The sequence below is a fragment of the Macaca fascicularis genome, chromosome 2 (assembly GCF_037993035.2).
Source record: "Macaca fascicularis isolate 582-1 chromosome 2, T2T-MFA8v1.1".
NCBI classification, from domain to species: Eukaryota; Metazoa; Chordata; class Mammalia; order Primates; family Cercopithecidae; genus Macaca; species Macaca fascicularis.
In genome coordinates this window covers 159,682,513-159,704,906 of record NC_088376.1, presented here as the reverse complement: position 1 = coordinate 159,704,906, position 22,394 = coordinate 159,682,513, and the positions used below count along the sequence as shown (strand labels likewise).

General features: G+C 40.7%; 1 protein-coding gene across 5 annotated transcripts in view; it reads right to left on the bottom strand.

Moving 5' to 3' along the window:
- HACD2 (3-hydroxyacyl-CoA dehydratase 2) overlaps positions 1-22,394 on the bottom strand; it is a 97,383-nt gene that overhangs the window by 55,391 nt on the left and 19,598 nt on the right. The window contains exon 3 of one of the 5 annotated variants that reach the window (XM_045385525.2): positions 18,780-18,894. The exons of the other annotated variants lie outside the window; for them this stretch is intronic. Coding sequence (XP_045241460.1) covers positions 18,780-18,822 — 43 coding nt within the window. The 5' untranslated portion in view covers positions 18,823-18,894. The remainder of the gene's footprint in view (positions 1-18,779; positions 18,895-22,394) is intronic. 5 annotated transcript variants of the gene reach the window in all.

The window sequence follows — 22,394 nt, the reverse complement described above, 5'->3', positions numbered from 1 at the left end:
TGGCTAGGGCACTGGGGCAGGAGAGAGACTCACTTTCCACTGCATACCTTTTTATAGCTTTTGCATTTTATACCAAGTGAATGAATTGCTTATTGAAAAAATAAACTCATTTAAAGTGTCACTATAAAGGATCACGTAACAAAATGGAAAAACAATTATATTAAAGGAAAAAAACTGTCAGAATCCAAATGATAGCCACTCGAATTATAACAATGTAGACGCTGGATATGCATACAGACCAGGTCTAAAAGGAAACACAGAAAAATAAAAATTATTGACCAGAATTGCAGAATATAGGGGCATTTTTTCTTTTTATTAAAAAGAATTCCATTGCTATATTTATAATTTATTTGTCTAATAAGTAATGTTAAAGTGGTATTTAAATAGAAAAATACCGTCTTTTTCCCTTTCTGTCATCCATACTTTTAGGAAAGCTTGGCTTTTTCAATCTTGAGTCCATAATCAAGGCACCAAGAACTGTTTGGGGGTAACAACTCTGGGTGTAGGCAAAAGATCCAAGAAAGATAAAAGAAAGGGCCTCTTGAGGGCTGTTCACACAGATGTTAAAAGTACAAATGACTTTGCCCAGCTCTGCTTTCCCATCCCTGTACTAATACGGGGGTGGTGGCAGTGGTGGCGTTCCCCGAGTAGGAGGCCTGCAGAACATGGGAAGAGCCTGTCGACAGCACATAAAAGACACACACTGAAAACACTGCTTGCAGGAGGAGTGAAGCTTGTCAAAGTACTGCAGAGGCTGGGAAAGTGAAGAGAAGAGAAAGAGCAATTATAGCCCGCACCTAACAATTCCTCAGCTAAATTTAACTGGAGAGGTGGAATATATCTGCAGCTTGAAAGCGATAGGCAAATGAATTTTCAGGTACAAGAAGACCCAACCCACACAGAACATTAAATGGTCATTGTAAAAAAAGATATTTTTTCATATCAATCATCTCCAATTATTCTGATATTTCCATTGTCATGCCCCAAAATAAATAAATGGCCTCAAGAAGGAATAAGGAAATCCTAGGCTCAGAGCAAAAGCTTTTATTTCTTGTTAGAAGCTAAATCAAAATAAATAAGAATTTATCAATGTCAGGTTTTTTTCAGAAATGCTACTTTAAAAATTTCCACCTATAAATAATGGAAATCAAATGTAAACTTTTATTTACTTTTTGAAGGTTTAAATTGAATTATTTATCTAAAGTTTTCCAAATTTTTATGTCAAGAGATATCTCAGCCAATATACTAATTCATACTAAACTATATTCACAAATAATTCCAAATACAATTTCTAAATTTCAAATGCCATTTTTTTTTATGCACAGAAATGTATTTCAAGATGGTAACAGAGGTAGGAGGAATGCTTGAGCTCAGGAGTTTGAGACCAGCCTGGGGAACATGGCAAACCCTGTCTCTACAAAAAATACAAAAATTAGCAGCGTGTGGTGGTGCATGCTTGTGGTCCCAGCTACTCGGGAGGCTTCTGTGGGAGGATTGCTTGAGCCCAGGAGGTCAAAGCTGTAGTAAGCAAGACGCCGCCTCAAAAAAAAAAAAAAAAAAAAAGATGGTAACAATATAATTATTTCTGGGTAATAGGATCAAGGGCGTTTTTATCTTCTTCTTTAGTACTTTGGTACTAGTTGATTTTCTTTTTTCTTTTTTTAAACAACGTGTATGTGTTACTTTATATTAGAAAGAAAGTCTTTTGGCCAGGCACAGTGGCTCACGCCTGTAATCCCAGCACTTTGGGAGGCCAAGGCTGGCGGATCACTTGAGGTCAGGAGTTCAAGACTGGCCTGGCCAACATGGCGAAACCCCATATCTACTAAAAATACAAAAATTAGCTGTGCATGGTGGCACATGCCTGTAATCCCAGCTACTCAGGAGGCTGAGGTAGGAGAATTGCTTGAACCCAGGAGGTAGAGGTTGCAGTGAGCCAAGATCATGCCACTGCACTCCGGCACGGGCAACAGAGCAAGACTCAGTCTCAATAAAAATAAATAAATAAATAAATAGAAATAAAGTCTTTTTACTTTTAACAAAAAGAGCACAACTTGATTTAATAGCCACCATATTGCCAATTCCACTAAAAATAAAAATGGGTACAATTTCCACTGCAACAACATACAACAATCATTTTCATACACAACTAATTTATAATCATTTTACCAAAAATATATATAATAAAAATATCTTTTTTTTTTTTTTTTTTTTTGAGACAGTTTCCCTTTGTCGCTCATCCTGGAGTGCAGTGGTACGATCTTAGCTCACTGCAACCTCCACTTCCCGAGTTCAAGTGATTCTCCTGCCTCAGTCTCCCAAGTAGTTGGGATTACAGGTGCACACCACCATGCCCAGCTAACTTCTGTATTTTAGTAGAGACGGGGTTTCACCATGTTGCCCAGGCTGGTCTCAAACTCCTGACCTCAAGCAATCTGCATGCCTCAGCCTCCCAAAGTGCTGGGATTACAGGCATGAACCACCGTGTCTGGCTCAGATATAATTAAAAAATCTAAATGGAAACAGCTTTTGGAAGAGTTTATTTATTCAATACTCCTTATTACTAATGAGGACTTCGATGGGAGGAAAACATGATCACGTACAAGGTCATTACTGAGATTTATGACCACATATATTACCTAGGGGTAAACTACTCTGTGTTTTTGCTTCTGGATTCCAACACTAAAGATATAGAGCCGATTCATTACTTACACTGAGTACTGTACTATCACTATGTGCTACTGCCAAGTGGATGGACTCATGGATTGCTCTATCGGCTCAGGACTTGAGCAACCATCCAAACCCTTGTGGCAGACAATACCAGTTGCTTACCCACTATACAATGTCCCTTTCTGCCTCACTAACAGAACACTGATCTCATTTGGGTTAGCAATGTACCCTGCTAAAACACTAGCTTTCTTGGGATGCCTTGCAACTTGAGGAAGCCACCTAGCACAGTTCTGACCAAGGAAACATAAACCAAGTTTCTGCAAAGCCTTGCACTTTCTGCTTGGAATGTAAACATGACATCATATTATCTCATCATAGACATCTTATAACTATGAGACTACAAGTACAAAGACAGAAGTCCCACACTAAGGATAGTAGAGCAGAAAGATAGACTTCTTGTTATATAGGGAAATTAAATCCCTATTTGATTAAAGCCACAGTAGTCAGAATTCTGGTATGCATAACCAAATGCAATCCTACTTATCCTTTTATTGTTGAGAAAATGAACTTAATATCTGAAGAGAATCTCGGTGGACTTAAGAAGTCAAACTATCACAGAGTGCAGGACAAGGCAACACTTTTAGAAGAAGCTATTTCAAGTACACTTTCCAGTCATGGAAACTAATGACATCAATAAGAAAAAATACGGTGGAAATTTGGTGTAATAATTTTTTTCTGGTAAAAAATCTTCTGAATCATCTATAAAACAGAGTTCATAAAAAAATTCACTAGTATATTATGTCGAAAAATTTTAAAAATCTGCTTTCTCTTACAATTTTGACATGTGGTATTCATGAACATCTTTTAAAAACATCTTTCTAGAGCCAAGAATGTGGCAACTCAATGCCAGGTCAAGATCTACCAGATATAAATGCAGTATTTAATGAACGTACTTAACTATTATAAATAGTCGATTGCCCTTTAATAAATAATTTTCCTTTAAAAGTGTTGGAATTGTGATTACCGCCTTCCTCCACACAGATTATTTTAAGGAAAAATTTCCCACCCATAAGCATTATACTCTAACCAACTAAGCAAATCAGTCCCAGATCTAAGATAAAATGTTATGTGAATAAACTCTAAAGAGCTAGGAAATATGTATTTCCCTTGATTCTTCACAGTAGATAAAGCACTGTGAAGAATTACTTTGCTTTGAATTCCAAGCAAGTTTCATAAATATTTATGGACTGAAAGTGTGACTGAACCTGAAGAACACTGAACACAGCTCACAGGTCCCAGAGCACGTTCCTGTCAAGTTTAGGAGGAAGCCCTTTCCAAGTGGGAGTTCTGGAAGGGAAAGGGATATTCCTTATCATGTATCAACAAGAAGCTAAGAGCCCTCGCATGCTGTACCACTACAAGTGGAGTCTGCACTGAGAGTCATCAGCCCACTTGGCTCCTACCATGGACAACCTACTAGGATGACCAGAGCCTGTATGAGGCGGGATATGTTAGACCAAGCATTACATCAGATTACACAGAAATAAAGGGAGAAACAAACTGGCCTATATTGCTGTTCAAATGACAATAACAATACTAAAAGTTGACATCTATTAAAAGCATTCTATGCATCAGGCCCAGATCTACATCCTTTACTTATATTAATTAATTTACTTCTCACACACTTCTGTGAGATAGGTGCCAGTTTCCTCAATGCATACATGTGGGAACTGAGGTCCAGAGAAGGCAACTCACTTACTAAAGCACACAGTAAGCAAGTGGAAGAACCAGAATCAAAGCCAGGCAGTCTGGCTTCAGAACCATGCTCTTAACTACTAAGCAGTACCACCTTCAACCTAGGAAGAAAAAAATCAGGAAAAACAAGCCTGTGGTGGGTGGTGCTAACATACGTCCATGAACTCTTTGATAGTCCTCCCTTCACAAGGCAGAGCCTAATTCTTCTCCGCTAGGGTGTGATGTGGGCTTAGTAACTTGCTTCTAACAAATAGAAAACAAGCTGAAGTAATGGTATGTGACTTAAGAGACTGGATCATAAAAGGCACTGCAGCTTCCTCCTTGCCCTCTCTTAGGTCTCTTCTCTTCCTTGAGGAAAACCAGCTGCTATGTCACGAGGGACACTCTAGCACGTTGTGAGGAGCCAGGATCCCCTGTCAACAGCCATCCCCCAGTTCTAGTCCACTCTGCAGATGACTACAGTCCTAGCCAACACTTTGACTGCAACTGCATGAGAGACGGGGCCAGAACTACTCAACTAAACCCTTCCCAAATTCCTGACCCACAGAAACTGAGAGATTGGAAACATTTTGTTTTAAGCAACTAAGTTGTAAGATATGTTTTAATATATCAATAGAAAACTACTACTACTACTCCTCTCCAAAAATAGATTACTACAGGCAGAACCTTTTATCAGAGCCAGACTTCCTTTTTTTTCTTTTTGAGATGGGGTCTCGCTGTGTCACTTAGGCTAAAGTAAAATGGTACAGTCACAGCTCACTGCAGCCTCCACTTCCTGGACTCAAGCAATCCTCCTGACTCAACCTCTCTGAGCAGCTGGAACCACAGGTGTGGGTCACCACACCTGGCTAAATTCTTTGATTTTTTGCATATATAGGGCCTCACTATGTTGCCCAGGCTGGTCTTGAACTCCTGGGCTCAAGTGATCCTCCAGCTTTGGCCTCCCAAAGTGCTGGGGTTACAGGCATGAGCTACCATGCCCAGCCCAAAATTTTCAATATCAAATCATATTTAGATAAGCTATAAATTGTGTAACTACTTAATGATCTCGTATGTTTGTTCACTCTCTGGAAGCAATACCATTTTGACCATTGCAGAAGGGTGGAACAACATATCCTTTATGTCCCTTCAAAAGCATTATGAATATAACTAATTAATATCTGAAATTCTACCCTACTTACTTTATTAAAATTAAACAAGGAGTATATTAAGGTTAAAAGATTATTCCTACCTTAAATTGTCACATACTCGTTTTATTAAGTCAATAAAAAAACAATATATTCCACCTCCAAAAATCTATAAGAACAAGCTGTCTATTCAAGGTGCTAATCTGCCATTATTTATAGACCTTGACTCCTTTCTGAGCAGCCGTCATTAACAGAACAATTTAGGAGTTCAAAATACTCTTTACTGAACTCAACTGCCTCCTGAAGTTATTAGTCATACTTCTCAAGGCTACAGTGTGATAAGTGATAAAGATGAACCGCATCTCAAGAAGGCTGTGAAGAAAAGCCACCGTGAAAAGCACCAAGATCAGGACTGGGAGCGGTGGCTCATGTCTGTAATCCCAGTACTTTGGGAAGTCAAGGCAGGCACATTTCTTGAGCTCAGGAGTTCGAGACCAGTCTGGGCAACATAACGAAACCCTGTCTCTACTAAAAATACAAACATTAGCTGGGCGTGGTGGCATGCACTGGTGGTCACATCTGCTCGGGAGGCTGAGGTGGGAAGACTGCTTGAACCTGGGAAGTTGAGGCTGCAGTGAGCTGTGATCACACCACTGCACTCAAACCTGGGTGACAGAGCAAGACCCTGTCTCCAAAAACAACAACAGCAGCAACAAAAACACCACAAAGATCAGCTGCTGCTTGCACAATGACATACCTCTAAAGCCCTCCTTCCTGATCATTCAGGTATCTTTGATCAGGTTTGAGGATTTCTGGGGGTCTGCCCCAAAATTATAACTGTAGTCTTCAAGGTGCCCCAGAGTTGTCATTTGGGAATCCAGGTATGCTCAGAGGACGAATACTGGCCTACCTCTTGGTGTAGAAGGGAAAGAGAAAACAGTAAGTTGGATTTTAGTTTAGAAGTATTTAAGGCTGTAATCCCAACACTTTGGGAGGCTGACGCAGGAGAATTAATTGAGGCCAGGAGTTCCAGACCAGCCTGGGCAACATAGTGAGACCCTATTTCTACAAAAAAAAAAAGTATTTGATACATTGCTTACCCCATTCTCCCATGCCCCAGGCTTTACAAATGGCCAGACTCAAGCTGTCCCATCCAAACTCAAATCCCCTAAAGGAAAAAGAACAGGAAGATCAAGATTGGTATCTGGGCAGTGAGGACTCAGGAGAGTGTGAACAGGGAATGAGAAGGAACCACTAGAGAAGCAAGAGGAAAAAGAGAAATGGAGAAAATGAGCAACAATGAAGTGGCTAGAAAAATACAGAGAAAGAAAAGGCAAGAGGGAAGAGAAAAGGGGGAGATTTAAAGTAGGGGATGAAGGCAAAAGAGGTTTTGTTTTTTGTTTTAAAGAATAGAAACACAAAGTGGCAGAGAAATGATATTCCCTGAAAGGAAAAGAGATAGACAGAGAAGCAGAGGGCAAATGGTGAAGAAGACAAAGGCTGACGCCCTAGGTTCCTGATTAGGAACGAGGTGGAAACTGGTAGTGCAACTAGCAGATCCAGAGTACAGAGAAGAGCAGGTCAGGGAACAATGATGAGGTGGCTTTTGCACATGCTGAGTCTGCGGTGTCTGCAGAGGAACCATGTGGAGATGTCCAGGTGGGCAGTTGGGACAGAGATGCAGGAGAAGGATGTGGCCCAGAAGTGGCATGTGGGAGCCACTGAAGCCGTGGGAAGGTACAGTGGGACCACACAGGGAGACTGCAGAGGGGAAGAGAAAGGTTATGGGCCAGAGCCCATGGAGCACCATTTGCGGGATGCAGGGAGAAAGAAGAATCCGTGAGGGAATCTCAGGACAAATGCAGGTGCCTAAGGCGCAGGATGAGAGCTGGGAGAGAGACTGGTGGGGTGGCAGAGTGAACAGCCTGACTCACCTTGAGTGGCAGCAAGGGTGGCACTGTCTTCAAGGAGAGTCAGGTTTTCAGTAAGGTAAGAAACTGTGGATGTTCGTACTCTGGGAGGACAGAGGTGACCTTGTTTATAATGGAAAAGGGTTCCAGAAAGCCCTATGGCCTTCCTTCTGTGTTCGTATACCTCTTTGAACTTACCCTTTGGGCGAAACATTTGTCACACTGTCCCTCTGTGCTTCATGTTTACCTCCTGGGCTTAAGGGCAGGCATGGGTTGGACTGAGTTTTGTATTCTCAGTGCTTTGTCGGTGCCACACCTGCCACCCAGCAGAAACCCGATAAATAATAAATATAGGTCCGGCACGGTGGCTCACACTTGTAATCCCAGCACTTTGGGAGGCCAAGGTGGGTGGATCACTGGAAGTCAGGAGTTCGAGACCAGCCTGGCCAACATGGTGAATTCCCATCTCTACTAGAAAAAAATACAAAAATTAGCCAGGCTTGGGGGCGGGTGCCTATAATCCCAGCAACTCGGGAGGCTGAAGCAGGAGAATCCCTTGAACCTGAGAGGCAGAAGTTACAGTAAGCCAAGATCGTGCCATTGCACTCTAGCCTGGGCGACAGAGTGAGACTCTGTCTCAAAAAAAGAAAAAAAAAGAAAAATTAATAATAAATACTTGTGGGTTTTCTGGAGGGACACTGGGAAGTCTATATTAGTAAAAGTTCTGAAATATGTAACTTTTGATCTATTTCTGGAAATTTATCCAGAGATTAATCACAGCTGTATAAACATTAAGCTACAAGACATTAAGCTACAAGTATAGTTATAATCTGCACACTTTAAAACCACCAATATATTTAACAAATAGAGCACTGGTTAAAAATCACAATATATCTACATAGCTGAATATGTGAAATCCTCTGAAAATCTATACAGATCAACAGTAACAAATGCAAGCATACAAACCCCACATCTTCAGCACAATTAATTGACACAGACTACACAGACTCAATACACCTATGAGTAAAAACAATAAACAGCAAATTCTAAGCACAGCTATCTCCTGAGGTCCCACTGCAAATCTTTGTGGAAAGTGAGGAGAATTTGGGAAAATGGCATGGAAGAGAGAAGAACAGAACAGAAGGCCTAAATCTGAGCCAAAATCATCCCTGAAAGAGACAGTCTACCTTAATTATAAAAACACTGAAAAACATCTTATTTGGAGCACTAACCACAGGGAAGAGACAGAGTCTGTGGGATGCTATGGCATTCTGAAAAAGGCATTGCTTCTCAGGAAGAAATGAGTAAAAAAGAAGGGAGAGGAGGTGCCCTCTAGTGACTGGATGGGGAAGGAGAAAGAGGCAGGAGGAAATTCAGATTCCTGTAACACAAAGGCGAGGTAAAACAATCAGGGGCATGTAATTCCTCCCCCACTGACCTCTTCAAGCAAAAAGCCATCCACTAAAGACACTATACTTCACTGCATTTAAGGATTACAGAGGTTGCAAACTAGGGATCTTATAAACCAACCCAAACTTCCAATCCTGTCTACAAAAGGAACAGATGCAAGTAGTTTACAACTACACAAAACCATTTTCAGGAGATAATAGAAAAAGAAGATCAAACATTTCGGCTAATGAAAATGCCCTCCAAAAAAACAATCACAAAGTAAACTTTAACACAATAACCCAAACTGAATTAAATATCCTTAAATAGGCATTTGGGCTATGAAAAACTATATGTTTAATCAATTCAAAAACTGAAAATAGAAGTGGACGAAAAGTGGGCAGAACTGAAAGAAAAACTGATTGAATTCAGTAAAAAAAAGAAAAAGATAAAATTATATCTGAAATGAAGACTAAATATCAAAGTGTCCAAAGGAGAACAGATTCAAATAAAAATGTAATAAAGAAAATTGAATAATAAAAGCAAAATAACCATGAGAATGAAAATATGATAAACAAAGAGGGATCAGTGATAAAGTAGTTGAAAGGGAAGGAGGCAAAGAAGATCCAACACACATGTTTGAAATCCCTAAATTAAAAGAGAAACAAAATAATGAAACAGAACTAAAATTTAAAACTATAGTCTAATAACACTTTCAGAAACAAAAGAAAGCCCAAATCTACATACTGAAAGGGCCTACTGGGTACCTGGGAAAATCACCCTGTAAAGCTCAATTGAGGCATATCCTAGTAAAACTATTAGACTTCAAAAAGTATGTGTATTTACAGAGAGAGACAGAGGAAGACTTGGAGTTTTATGATAAAAAGACCACATATCTCAAAAGAGTTTTATGATAAAAAGACCACATAATCAAGACAACTAGGTTCTCCACCAGACTCCCCAAGGGAAACATAAAAACAAGGTGAGAATGGAGCAGCATTTTCAAGAAATTTAAGGGAAGAAAAAGTCAACTAAGGATTTTGTATCTAGCAAATCAGTCCTTTAAATATCAAGGCTACAGAAAACGTCTTAAACATGGATGGACTCAGAGAATACTATGCTCACAGCCCTTCTTGGGAATCTTCTTTTGGGGAGAGGCATTCTGCCATGGGCCCTGGGCATTCCTGCTAATTCCTACTACGTATGCCAAAAAGGCAAGATCCTGACTGCTCTTTTCCCAGGTCATTTCGTAGGCTTGTGTTTTCAAGGAGCAACCTGGAGGGATAAGGTAGCATTGATTCCCAAAGAGCATTTGTTTACTATAAAAACACTAGATTCCTCAAGTGTTCTAACACAAACCACTGCATATCTAGATATTCATCTAGACACACATGTGTTATCCCCATGGGATTTGTGGGACATAGAGAACTGATGCAAATGAAGAGGGTGTTCTGGCTATTGTTTCTGCCGTGAGTAATACGGCAATATATTTGAATCTGGCCCAAGAGTCTCATGTTTTCTGTCAGGATCCAGCTAACAAGCAAACTTACTAGCTTGTGAGTAAGGTAACATCTCCAATATGTCACAGTCCTTGACACTACTACTAGAGAATGAGCTTCATCCAACTAAAAAGTGATGAGAAACTTGGGCAAAAGGACACACAGTGAACAGTTAATATATTTAAATGTGGTCTTAAGACTAAAACGAAGGTTGGGATAGGGCAGAATAATAATATATAAATGTTATATGTTCTGACAAGCTAAAAATAACATAAGTTTAAAAATGGGAGAAGGGAAAGAGGAAAGTAGAATAAGCTCACTGTTGTATTGGCAATAGGTGGGAGTTAAAAGACAACCTTTAAAAACTGACAAGCTTGAGAGTAAAAAATTAAATAAGAAAACAGAGGACTAAGGGCATTTAAAAAGATATAAAGACGTTTCAGTAGCTGGACATGGTGGTACACATCTGTAGTTCCAGATGCTTGAGAGGCTGAGGCAGGAGAATCGCTTGAGCCCAGGAGTCCAAGGCTAAAGTGTGCTATGATCACTTCTGTGAATAGCCACTGCACTCCAGCCTGGGCAACACAGCGAGACCCGATCTCTTGAAAAAAAAAAAAAGAAAACACATCAGGTAGGCAAATACAGCAAACATAACAGAGTATGTAGCAATTATAACATAAAAGTAACAGAGTAAGATAAACATATCTGTCATATCAAAAACTATGAATGGGCTTACCTCACCTATTATATGAAAGATTTTCAAACTGGCTCACAAAACAAAACCCAACTCTATGCTAATATTAAAATGATTTAGGGACACAAAATAAAAGAATGTACAATGGCATATCAGGCAAATAGAAACCAAAAGAAAGTAGGGGGTCATGATTTTGATTCAGATAAAGTAAGATTTAAGACAAAAAAGCATTAAATCTGACAAAGACTTTTCTAAATGCCAAAGCCACAACTAACAATGAAGAAATAACAGTTATAAATATCTATGCATCAAATAACATAGCAACAACTTTTGCTAAAGCAAATACTATAGAAGATGCAAGGAAAATTAGAAACATATTAATAATTAGAGAAGCTGACAACATTATCATTCTAAGTGCAAGACAGGTCAAGCAGACAAAAAATAAGTAAGGATATAGAAGAACTTAAAAAAAAAAAAAAAAAGACATTGAATTTTATACCCTGATAGTAAAAATGAAGTACAAATTGTATATGCCTTCAAAATTGGTTGGGGAGAAAATTGAGCTGGGAACAATTCTATCTTATTGAGTAAAGAATACGAAGAATGTCATACTGGAAGTCTTAGCCAGTGCAGTTAGACAAGAAAAATAAATAAAAGGTAACTAAATTGAAAAGGGGCCGGGCGCGGTAGCTCAAGCCTGTAATCCCAGCACTTTGGGAGGCCGAGACGGGCGGATCACAAGGTCCGGAGATCGAGACCATCCTGGTGAACACGGTGAAACCCCGTCTCTACTAAAAAAATACAAAAAACTAGCCGGGCGCGGTGGCAGGCTCCTGTAGTCCCAGCTACTCTGGAGGCTGAGGCAGGAAAATGGTGTAAACCCAGGAGGCGGAGCTTGCAGTGAGCTGAGATCCGGCCACTGCACTCCAGCCCCGGCGACAGAGCGAGACTCCGTCTCAAAAAACAAACAAAAAAACAAAAAAACAAAAAGAAAAGGAAGAAATAAAACTGTCTTTGTTCAAAGATGACATGATTATCTATATGGAAGATCTCAAAGAATCTACAAACATACACACACAAAATCCTAGAACTAATAAGCAAGTATAGCAAGGTCACAGGAGATAAGGTCAATATATGAAAGTCAATTGCCTTTTTCTATACTAGCAATGAACCACTAAAATTTCAAAGTTAAAAAAATACCATTTATACTAACACCAAATGAAAACACATATAAATCTAACAAAACAGATAATTGCTATGTGAAAAACTGCAAAACAACAATAAAAGAAATCCAAGATCTAAATAAGTAGAGAAATGTTGCATGCCTGTGGATTGAAAGATTCAATATTGTTAAGATGTCAGTTATTCCCGACTTGCTCTATAGGTTCAACACAATTCCACTCAAAATCCCAGGAAGCTATTTTGTAGATGTTGACAAAAAGATTCCAAAGTTGATATGGAAAGGCAAAAGACCCATATGAAACTGAAAAAATAAGGAATAAAGTTAGAGGACTTCTACTACCAGATTTTAAGACTTATAATCAAAGTAGCCCTGGTATTGGCAAAATAATAAACACATACATCAATAGAACAGACGGGCCAGAAATAGATCCAGCAATACCTGATCTTTGACAATGGCATAAAGACAACTAAACGGAGAAAGAATAAGACTTTTCAACAAAGGGTGCCGAACAACTGGATGACTATATGTTTAAAAAAAAAACCCATAAAACTAGACACAGACCTGACACCTTTCACAAAAATTAACTCAAAATGGATCACAGACTGAGGCGGGAGGATCACCTGAGGCCAGGAGTTTGAAACTGGTGTGGGCAACACAGCAAGACCCCATCTCTAAAAAATAAATTGAGGCCGGGTACAGTGGCTCATGCCTGTAATTCCAGCACTTCGGGAGGCCAAGGCAGGCAGATCTATTGATCCCAGGAGTTCAAGACCATCCTCCGCGACACAGAGAAGTCCCATCTCTACAAAAAGCACAAAAACTAGCCAAGTGTGGTGGTGTGCACCTGTCTGTAGTCCCAGCTGCTTGGGAAGCTGAGGTGGGAAGATCACTTGAGCCCTGCAGATCAAGGCTGCAGTGAGCCATGATCATGACACTGCACTCCAGCCTGGGTGACAAAGCAAGACCCTGTCTCTAAATAAATATTTATAAAAATTGATATACAATAGATGTGCATATTTTCAGGGTACATGTGATATTTTTATATATTCATGTAATGTGTAAAGATCAAATCAGGGTAATCGAAATATCTACAGTAACAAGTTTTTAGACACAATACCAAAGCACAATCCATGAAAGCGAAATCTGGTTAAGTTGTATATTATTAAATTTAAAAATCTGTGCTTCCTCAAAGACACTATTAAGAAAATCAAAAGACAAGCCCCAGAGCAAGATAAAATATTTGCTAAACACCTGTCTGATAAAGAATTTGTATCCAAAATATAGAAAGAATTCTTAAATCTCAACAAGAAAACAATCCAACTGAAAAATGAGAAGACCTGAATAGACACCTTGCCCCAAAAGATGACAAATGAGCATATGAAAAGATGTGCCATAGCATTTGTCATTAGAGAAATAAAAATTAAAACAACAACTACCACTATACACCTACTGAAATATCTGAAGTCCAACAAACCGGCAAACTAGACTTGACTAACATTAAAAATGTCTGCTCTGGCCGGGCGCAGTGGCTTATGCCTGTAATCCCAGCACTTTGGGAGGTTGAGGCGGGCAGATCACAAGGTCAGGAGATCGAGACCATCCTGGCTAACACGGTGAAACCCTATCTCTACTAAAAACTCCAAACAAAATTAGCGGGGCATGGTGGCAGGCGCCTGTAGTCCCAGTTACTCAGGAGGCTGAGGCAGGAGAATGGTGTGAACCCGGGAGGCGGAGCTTCCAGTGAGCCGAGATCATGTCACTGCACTCCAGCCTGGGTGATACAGCAAGACTATGTCTCAAAAAAAAAAAAAAAAAAAATTCTGCTCTGCAAAAGATACTGTAAAGAGAATGAAAAGACAAGCTTCAGACCAGGAGAAAATATCTGCAAAAGATAGTATCTGACAAAGGACTGTTATTCTAAACTTACAAAGACCTTAAAATAGGGTGCCCCAGTCCCTGGGCTGCACAGCAGGAGAGCAGCAGGTGAGTGAGCAGCACCGCCTGAGCTCCACCTCCTGTCAGATCAGCAGCAGTGTTAAGATTCTCAAAGGAGCTCGAACCCTATTGCGAACTGTGCATTCAAGGGATCTAGGCTGAGTGCTCCTTATGAGAATTAATGCCTGACGATCTGAAATGAAACAATTTCATCCCAAAACCACCCCCTCCCCTTACCCCCAGTGCATGGAAAAAATGTCTTCCACGAAACCAGTCCCTGGTGCCAAAGAGGTTGGGGACTGCTGCCTTAAAAGATACTTTACCAGGCTGAGGTGGGAGGATCACTTGAGGCCAAGAGTTCAACACCAGCCTGAGAAACACAGCAAGATCCTGTTTCTACAAAAAATTAAAAAATTTAGCTGGGCATGGTGGTTCACACCTGTAGTCCCAGCTACTTGGGAGGCTGGGGCATGAAGATCACTTGAGCCCAGGAGTTCAAGGCTACAGTGAGCTATGATTGCTCCACTGCACTCCAGCCCAGGTGACAGAGTGAGACTGTCTCAAAAAAACAAACAAACAACAACAACAAAACACCTCATCAAAGAAGACCTACAGATGCAAATAAGCATATTAAAAGATGCTCTACGTCATGTATAATCAATACACCACTACACACCTATTAGAAGGGTCAAAATCCAGAGCACTGACACCACCAAATGCGGCAGAGGATGTAGAATAAGAAACTCTCATTCATTACTCTTGGGAAAGCAAAACTGTACAGACACTTTGGAAGACTGTTTGGCAGATTCTTACAAAACTAAACATACCCTTAGCATATAATCCAGCAATCGTGCTCTTTAGTATTTATCCAAAGGAGCTGAAAACTTGCATCCGCATAAAAACCTGCACACAAATGTTCATAGCAGCTTTATTCATAATTGGCAAAACCTGGTAGCAACCAAGATGTCCTCTGCTAGGAGAATGGGTAAATTGTGGTATATCTAGACAACAGAGTATTATTCCGTGCTAAAATGAAATGGGCTATCAAGCCATGAAAAGACATGGAGGAAACTTAAACATGTATTACTAAGTCAAAGAAGTCAGTCTGAAAAGGCTGCATACTGTATGACATTCTGGAAAAGGCAAAACTATAGAGACAGTGAAAAGATAAATGGCTTCCAGGGATTTGGGAGATGAACAGGTAGAGCACAGAAGATTTTTAAGACAGTGAAAACACTCTGTATGACAGTATAATGTTAGATATATGTCACTATAAATTTGTCCAAACCCAACGATTGTACAATGCTAAGAGTGAACTATGGGCTTTGGACATTAATGATGTGTCAATGTACATTAATCAATCGTAACAAATGTACTACTCTGGTTGGGGATGTTGATAATGGCGGACTATGCATGTGCGGTGTAAGGGGGCATATGGGACATGTCTGTACTTTCCTCTCAATTTTGCTGTGAACCTGAAACTGCTTTAAAAAAAACCACATTTTAAAAAGTTAATGGAAAGATGTTTACAGTGAATGAAGAGAAAAAAAATCCTCTCCCAAGAAAAGGAAACAGAACCATAAAAATGACATACCATGGTCACACAAGTTTTTACAAATTTTCCGAAGCTTTCTTGCTCCCTTTTAACACATTGTAACCATTCAACTCCTGCCACAGAAGCATAAATCAAATGATTCCTTGGCTAAAAGATGACTCAAGCTTTCACTTTTTGGTTCAACGGGATTTACTCAACTTGGTAACTACTTGGTGTTTCCAACTTTGCAGGACTAACCTTGCTTTTGAAGCTAAGAATAGATGGAAGGTTGACTTCAGACTAACACAAACCAACGCACCAAAGAACTGCTGAAATATGGCACCCCTTTTCATCAAGCAAATAATACTCATCTTGGATTTAAAGGTATCTTATGCTTTACAATTAAGAAATATTTATAAAATAATCTTCCTCAGGGCAATGTTGAAAGCTCCAGCTTTTCCTTACCTCGAATCTTATGGATCAAGTCATCAGACAGTGATAGAAAAACATCCATTTCTATTTCCTCTGGTTAACTTGCTCATTCCTCAGTTTCGGCTATTGACTCACTACTCTCTGTTTTTATTAGAAGTCATCCCGAAGCCCGTTCTAAGAGAAAAATCTCCTTACTAATACAAGGGTGCCATCTAGTGGTAACCATAGTAAACGTCTGTTACAGAAAACGTGCGTGTGTGTCTCTCAATTCTGCATTCTGATGGGACTTTCAAAATTTACCTACAGGGAAAAAAGTAGTAGAACTACTGTACTTGAAATTTCCAAACACTGATACTTCGGCACATTTAAACATCTAGCATACCCTCCTTTTACATCACTCAGATCACTTTTACAACTCAGATCACTGACATTCATTTCTGAAGCAACATCACATTTACAGGTTCACAGAATTTCAGAACGAGCAGCTGTAAGGAATGATAGAGTTCATCATGTATTCAGTCCAAAACCCTTGTTTTTCACATGTGGAAACTAGGCCCAGATGGAAGATGCCTGACTTGTCAAACAACTAGTAATGTTTCCAACAGGGTGTGCCCTTGGTTGATTTATGATGGACTGGACAGCCAGTTAATATTATCTTATAGAGAAGGCACTTAATGTCTCAATAATAGGTTTCCATTCAAAAGAAACACTTAGTTGTTCCTGCAGGGACAGCACAGGATAAAATTCCCTGATCTGGGCTCTCTTCGTAGCTTTCCCTTCTGAACTCCAACTAGGCACAGAAATCCTCGGGGATTGTTTTTGCCTCGTACTTGGGTGCTGCTCACTGAGTGCTTCCACAGTGCGAGGTACCAGGTGGTGTATACCTGGGTAAGTCTTCCACCCTCCCTACTCAGGCTCCTTAGGCTACAAATGAGCATGCTCTATTTCTCTCTTTCTTTCCTTCATCTCAGTTACATTCACACAGAGCAGGGAACAACTAACAGAGCTTGGTGTTCCAGGCCAAGGAAACCATATGTACAAAATTATGGAGGTGTGAAAAAGCAGGATTTATTCAGAGAACAGGGCTGAAGTTTTGTGTGTCAGGAGCACAAGATGCAGGTGCATCTTATTCTCTCCTTGTCTGGAGGGGAGCAGGGAACATTTGATCAGGAGGCAACAGAATGAACCAGAGCCAAGGCAGAGGGAGGCTACTAAGCTGGTCTGGCAACTGATTTGGGAAAGATTAAAGTTAGAAGATGACCACTTATGGTCTTGACCTTTAGCGCTCCATTGTCAGGATGCTGGAAAACTACTACATTTGAATAAATGACAAAGGCAGAATTAATTGCAAAGGAGGAGAAGGTTGGTTTTGGCAACCTCCCACCCAGGCCTCCAATCTTCCCAGGGGCTCTCCAGGGGTGAGCCTTAGAAGCCTCTAAGCAGGGGAGACAGGCTTGCTTACCTGGCTACATCCCTTTCTCTCCCATCCCCCTGCCATCACCACCACTAAATATGCCCTCAGGCAGAAAGCAGTATTAAAATCTGAATAAGAAAGGTTTGTTATCCATATTTGTGACAGGGGTCCCGGTAAGAACAAGGCTTAAAGAGAGCCAGTAAGTCTCAGGGAGGCAGAGGCGGGAGGATAGCTTGAGCCCAGGAGTTCGAGACCTGCCTGGGTAATATAGCGAGACCCCGTTCTCCACAAAAAGGAAAAAAAAAAAAAAAGACAAAGAGAGCCAGTAAGGCACGTGAAGCTGCGCCAGCCCCTAGAAACTAAATGGGAGTTAGAACTTTGGATCAGAAACTTTTCTTTGGGGATGGTGGTTATTATACTGTACTGTCTGTATTTTAGGTAATTATTCCCTTTTGTCTCTTTCTTACAATTTGGTAAGGTTCATTTTTAAAATGTCAGCTAAGTGGAAACAACGCAGTAATGTTTCTGTGCCCAGCCACGCTGCTGAAGGCTGGGCACAGGTGTGAAAGCAGAATTCCAGGTGAGAGAAATTTAGAGGAATTCACCCGTTCCCTCCAAGATGCTCTCCTTCCAGAGTTCTCTTCTGTTAAAATTTGGTGGGTTCTGTGTCGGGTTTTAAAAATAAGTGATGGCAGTTACTTTACAATATTGCTTTGTGAATGACTGATAAAAGCTTGGCCCTCCTAAAGTAGCGGGGCAGAAGAGGGAGTGTTACAGTTCAAGGGAGGATTTAGTTAGCTCTAATTAGTGGGCTAGAAAGATTTTTTTGGTAGGAAGTGACGTGGGTCTCCCCAGCGGCTGCTCTGCTTCCTACCTGGCAACCTTTGTTACCTAATAAAATCAGTCTGGAGCCATACGCTACCAATGAATATTAAGGTGATTGTGGTTTTTTTGGAATTCACTTAAAATTTTTTAATAAAGTGTCTTCTGTTTGAGGGAGGAGTGCAAGCTGGCACACATAGCAAATATCTGAAACCACAAATCCAGGATATCCTAAGTGAAAGGTCTTTTGTCCCTGCCTGTTGATGAAATTAAAGTGCTAATACTAAACTTCAGATATAACTCTCTGGGCTGTGACTGAGCTACAATTTTCTATCAAAAGAAAACTTCTAGAGTTATTTATGTTGGTAGCATAATTTCTGACACGAAAGTTTACTAAATGCACAGTGTTATATCTTACCAAGAGTATCTTCAGCTCCACTACCTCCACCTCTAATTCCCATCCATAAAGAGGGGAACCATATTGCAGAATCAGCTGAGAACCATAGCCCCCATGCCTCTTCCACAATCGAATCCTGAAGACAACACAGAAAAGATATAATACTTCCTAATACTTCATTCAACACAAATCACACCACATGAATAAAAAACCACAACTCTTCTTTGCAGTATTATGCGGGGAGGGGGGGGGGCGGAACATATCTCAAGGTGGGTTTTGGTGTCTGTTTATTTTTTGAGATGGGGTCTCACTGTGTCATCCAGGCTGGAGTGCAGTGGCACGATCTTGGCTCGTTGCAACCTCCGCCTCCCAGGTTCAGGTGATTCTCCCACCTCAGCCTCCCAAGTAGCTGGGACTATAGGCACCTGCCACCACATCAGCTAATTTTTGTACTTTTTGTAGAGACGGGGTTTCACCATCTTGGCCAGGCTGGTCTCGAACCCCTGACCTCAGGTGATCCGCCCGCCTCAGCTTCCCAAAGTACTGGGATTACAGGTGTGAGTCACCATGACTGGCCTATTTTTTAAAATTCTCATTTCTAAAAGGAAACACACTGATTATAAAACTATAAAAGCATTACAAATCTTAGGTTGAGGCCTGCAGCCACAGCATTTCAGAAATCCCATCCTTCTATTATCAATAAAAAACAAACCACCTACTTTGAAAAAGTTGAGGTGTGGAAACTCATTTACAGCTACAAATGGCTTGACCCCCCTCACAGAAATTAGCCCCTCACATGGATTTTAGTTGATTGTTTCTGGAGGCCGTATTTGCCAAGTTGCATTGCCACAACCGTGAGCAAGATGCAACTCCAACTCACACTAAGAATGAAGGGCCCTGAAGTGCTCACTTGCAAAGAAATCAAAATTTAAGAAAATTAAGAATATGAAAGAGTTACACTTATATATATCTAAATATTGAACATTAGAGGCACAATAATCTTTTAATATTCTATGACATTATGTTGCTTAAGTAATAACAACAGCTACCATTTTATTGGGCAATTTTCCATACAGCCATGTTTCAGACATTGTGCCGAGTGTTCTTCCTGCATTTTTCCATTTAATTTTCACAGCAACCTGTGAGGTAGGTATTCTTATCCCCCTTTTACTGATGAAGAATTAAATGAGCACAAAAATTGAGTTACTTCTTGGAATCACACAGCTAGTGAGTTACCCAAGTCTGACTCAGGTCTATACTTTTCATCAACAATATGTAAACTAAAGATATCTCAAGGCTTATTATAAAATAAGTTTCTGAAAGACTAAGTTGTTTTAATGAAAACTTTCAGAATGCTACAGAAAAATAAACCATCATTCCACAAAACTTAAGTGATCTAAGTAAAAATGAAGCACTGCCTTTAGCTTAATGCTAGAAACAGCTTACTCATTATTGCTCTCTCTAATTCCTTTAAGGAACTGAAATCATTTTGATATAAGTTTTGGAAATTCCCACTAGAATTTGGTAAGATAATGATCAAATGTTCACCAAACTCCTGCTAGGTACTATGTACTTACTGTTAGGTACTAGGATACAGAGATCAATAAGGAACAGCTCTCGCTCTAAAAAATATTCAGCGGTGCTGGTGGGGACATGGGTGCCGTGCCAGACCACACATAATACAATGTGGAAGGTATAATACCGAGTGAGGTACAAGGTATTATGGAAGAGTGAGGAAGGGTCCCTACTCTGGCTGTGGGTGGTAGGGAAGTTTACTGGAAGAGACGCACAGAGCTGGCCAGCTGAAGGGGCTGGGCTGCTCATTCCAGGCAGAGAGCAGAGCCTGGGCACAGTGCAGACAAGCATGGAGTGGGAGGCAGGGAGTGGGCACTGGAAAGACTGGAGAGGTGGGCAGGGCCCAGATCATGAAGAAATTTAAGCCAGCAAAAGGTTTTAAGTAGACAAATGACATGCTCAGAATGGTACTATAACTAAACCCACAAGAGCAGTGTAGAGCATGGACTTAGAGCCACACAACCATAGGTTCAACTCCTGGGCTAGGGCTTAGTGCTGTGTGACCTTTGGCAAGGCATGATACATTTCTTTTTTAAATTGACACACACACATACTTATGCTGTACAACGTGATGTTATGAAATATGAATATACTGTGGAATGACTAAATCAAGCTAATTAACATATGCATCACCTCACACATTTATTTGTGGTAAGAACAAAGACAGGAAACCTTCTAAGCCTCAGTCTCAGCTGGAAAATGAGAAATAAATGAGATAATGAATGTAAAGCACTGGAATACAGTAAGTATTCAAGAAATGGTGGCTCTTATTATTATTATTATTATTATTGCTATAAGCCCAGAAGTTCAGGAAGATACATGGGAATCCAGATGAGACATACTGAGGTCCCAAGTAGGGATGAAGAAACAAGACAACCTGAAAGACATTTAGGAAACTGAACTGACAAAACTTGATGACTGCCTGGCTACAGGAATGCCAGTGAGAGAGGAGGAGACACCATGGACCAGCTCTCTTCTAGGATGAATGAATGAACGGCTGGTGGCTGGCGGCAGCCCTGACAAACAGAATAGGGAGGCAGAACGAGTCTGGGAGTGTGGGTCATGCTGAGGAGGTGCCTGTGTGCACCCAGGAACAGACGTCCAGGAAATCAGTGGACAGGGCTGGTGTTTGGGAGGCAGGTGTGGTTTGGAATTGGAAGTCTGCATATCTTATGCCATGAGAAGGGATCACCCACAGAGGGTACATTCAGTCAGAAGGGCAATGAGCTAGGACAGAACTCCAGAAACACTCACGATTAAGGGACAAGGAAAGAAAGAAAAGCACCCAAAGAAAGAAAAGGACCACAGAGGACAAGGTATACCAGGGGGGCTCAATACAATGAAGGCTGAAGGAGCAGGATCTCCAGGAATCATCATCAGCGGTGCCCCATGTAGCTAAGTCCAAGAACTCCCAACAGTGTACTCAGAATCCAGTAGAAATTGTTGCTGACTTGAGACCAGAGGGTGATTTTTTGTAGAACAAGGGGAACAGATGCTCGACTGCAGGGTTCAGGCATCGATGGGCATGAGGAAGCAGAAAGAGTCTACCATAAATCTGGGAAAAGGGATGGAGAACAGTTATATAGTAGTATAAGGGAAATACAGGGTCAATGGTCAGGTTAAAAGATTTTTAAGACAGAGCGCTCTGAGCATTTTGCGCACTGAGAAGGAAAAGGCAGATAGCACAGGGTGGTGAGGCAGGAGCGAGAGATGCACAGGCAGAACAAGGTCCTTGAGGATGTAAGAAGGATCCTGCCACTGGGCCCTGGGGATGCAGAGCTTAATTAAACAGAATCTGCCCTCAAGGAGCTCAGAGTCTGAGGGGGAAGCAAACCTGCCAACCCTCTGAGCAGAGTGTGATGTGCACACCAGTCCTCAGGATGCACTATACCAGAGGAACTTAGGGAACGCCCATCTGACTGTGGGTTTCCTGGACCTAAGTCTGAGTACACTCACCTCTCTACTCCCACTGCCCAATAGCATCTGGTATGCACACGTGCTAGGCATTCGATAATTTTCTTGGTGTGAATGAAAAAATATACTTGTCAGAAACTGTATTTC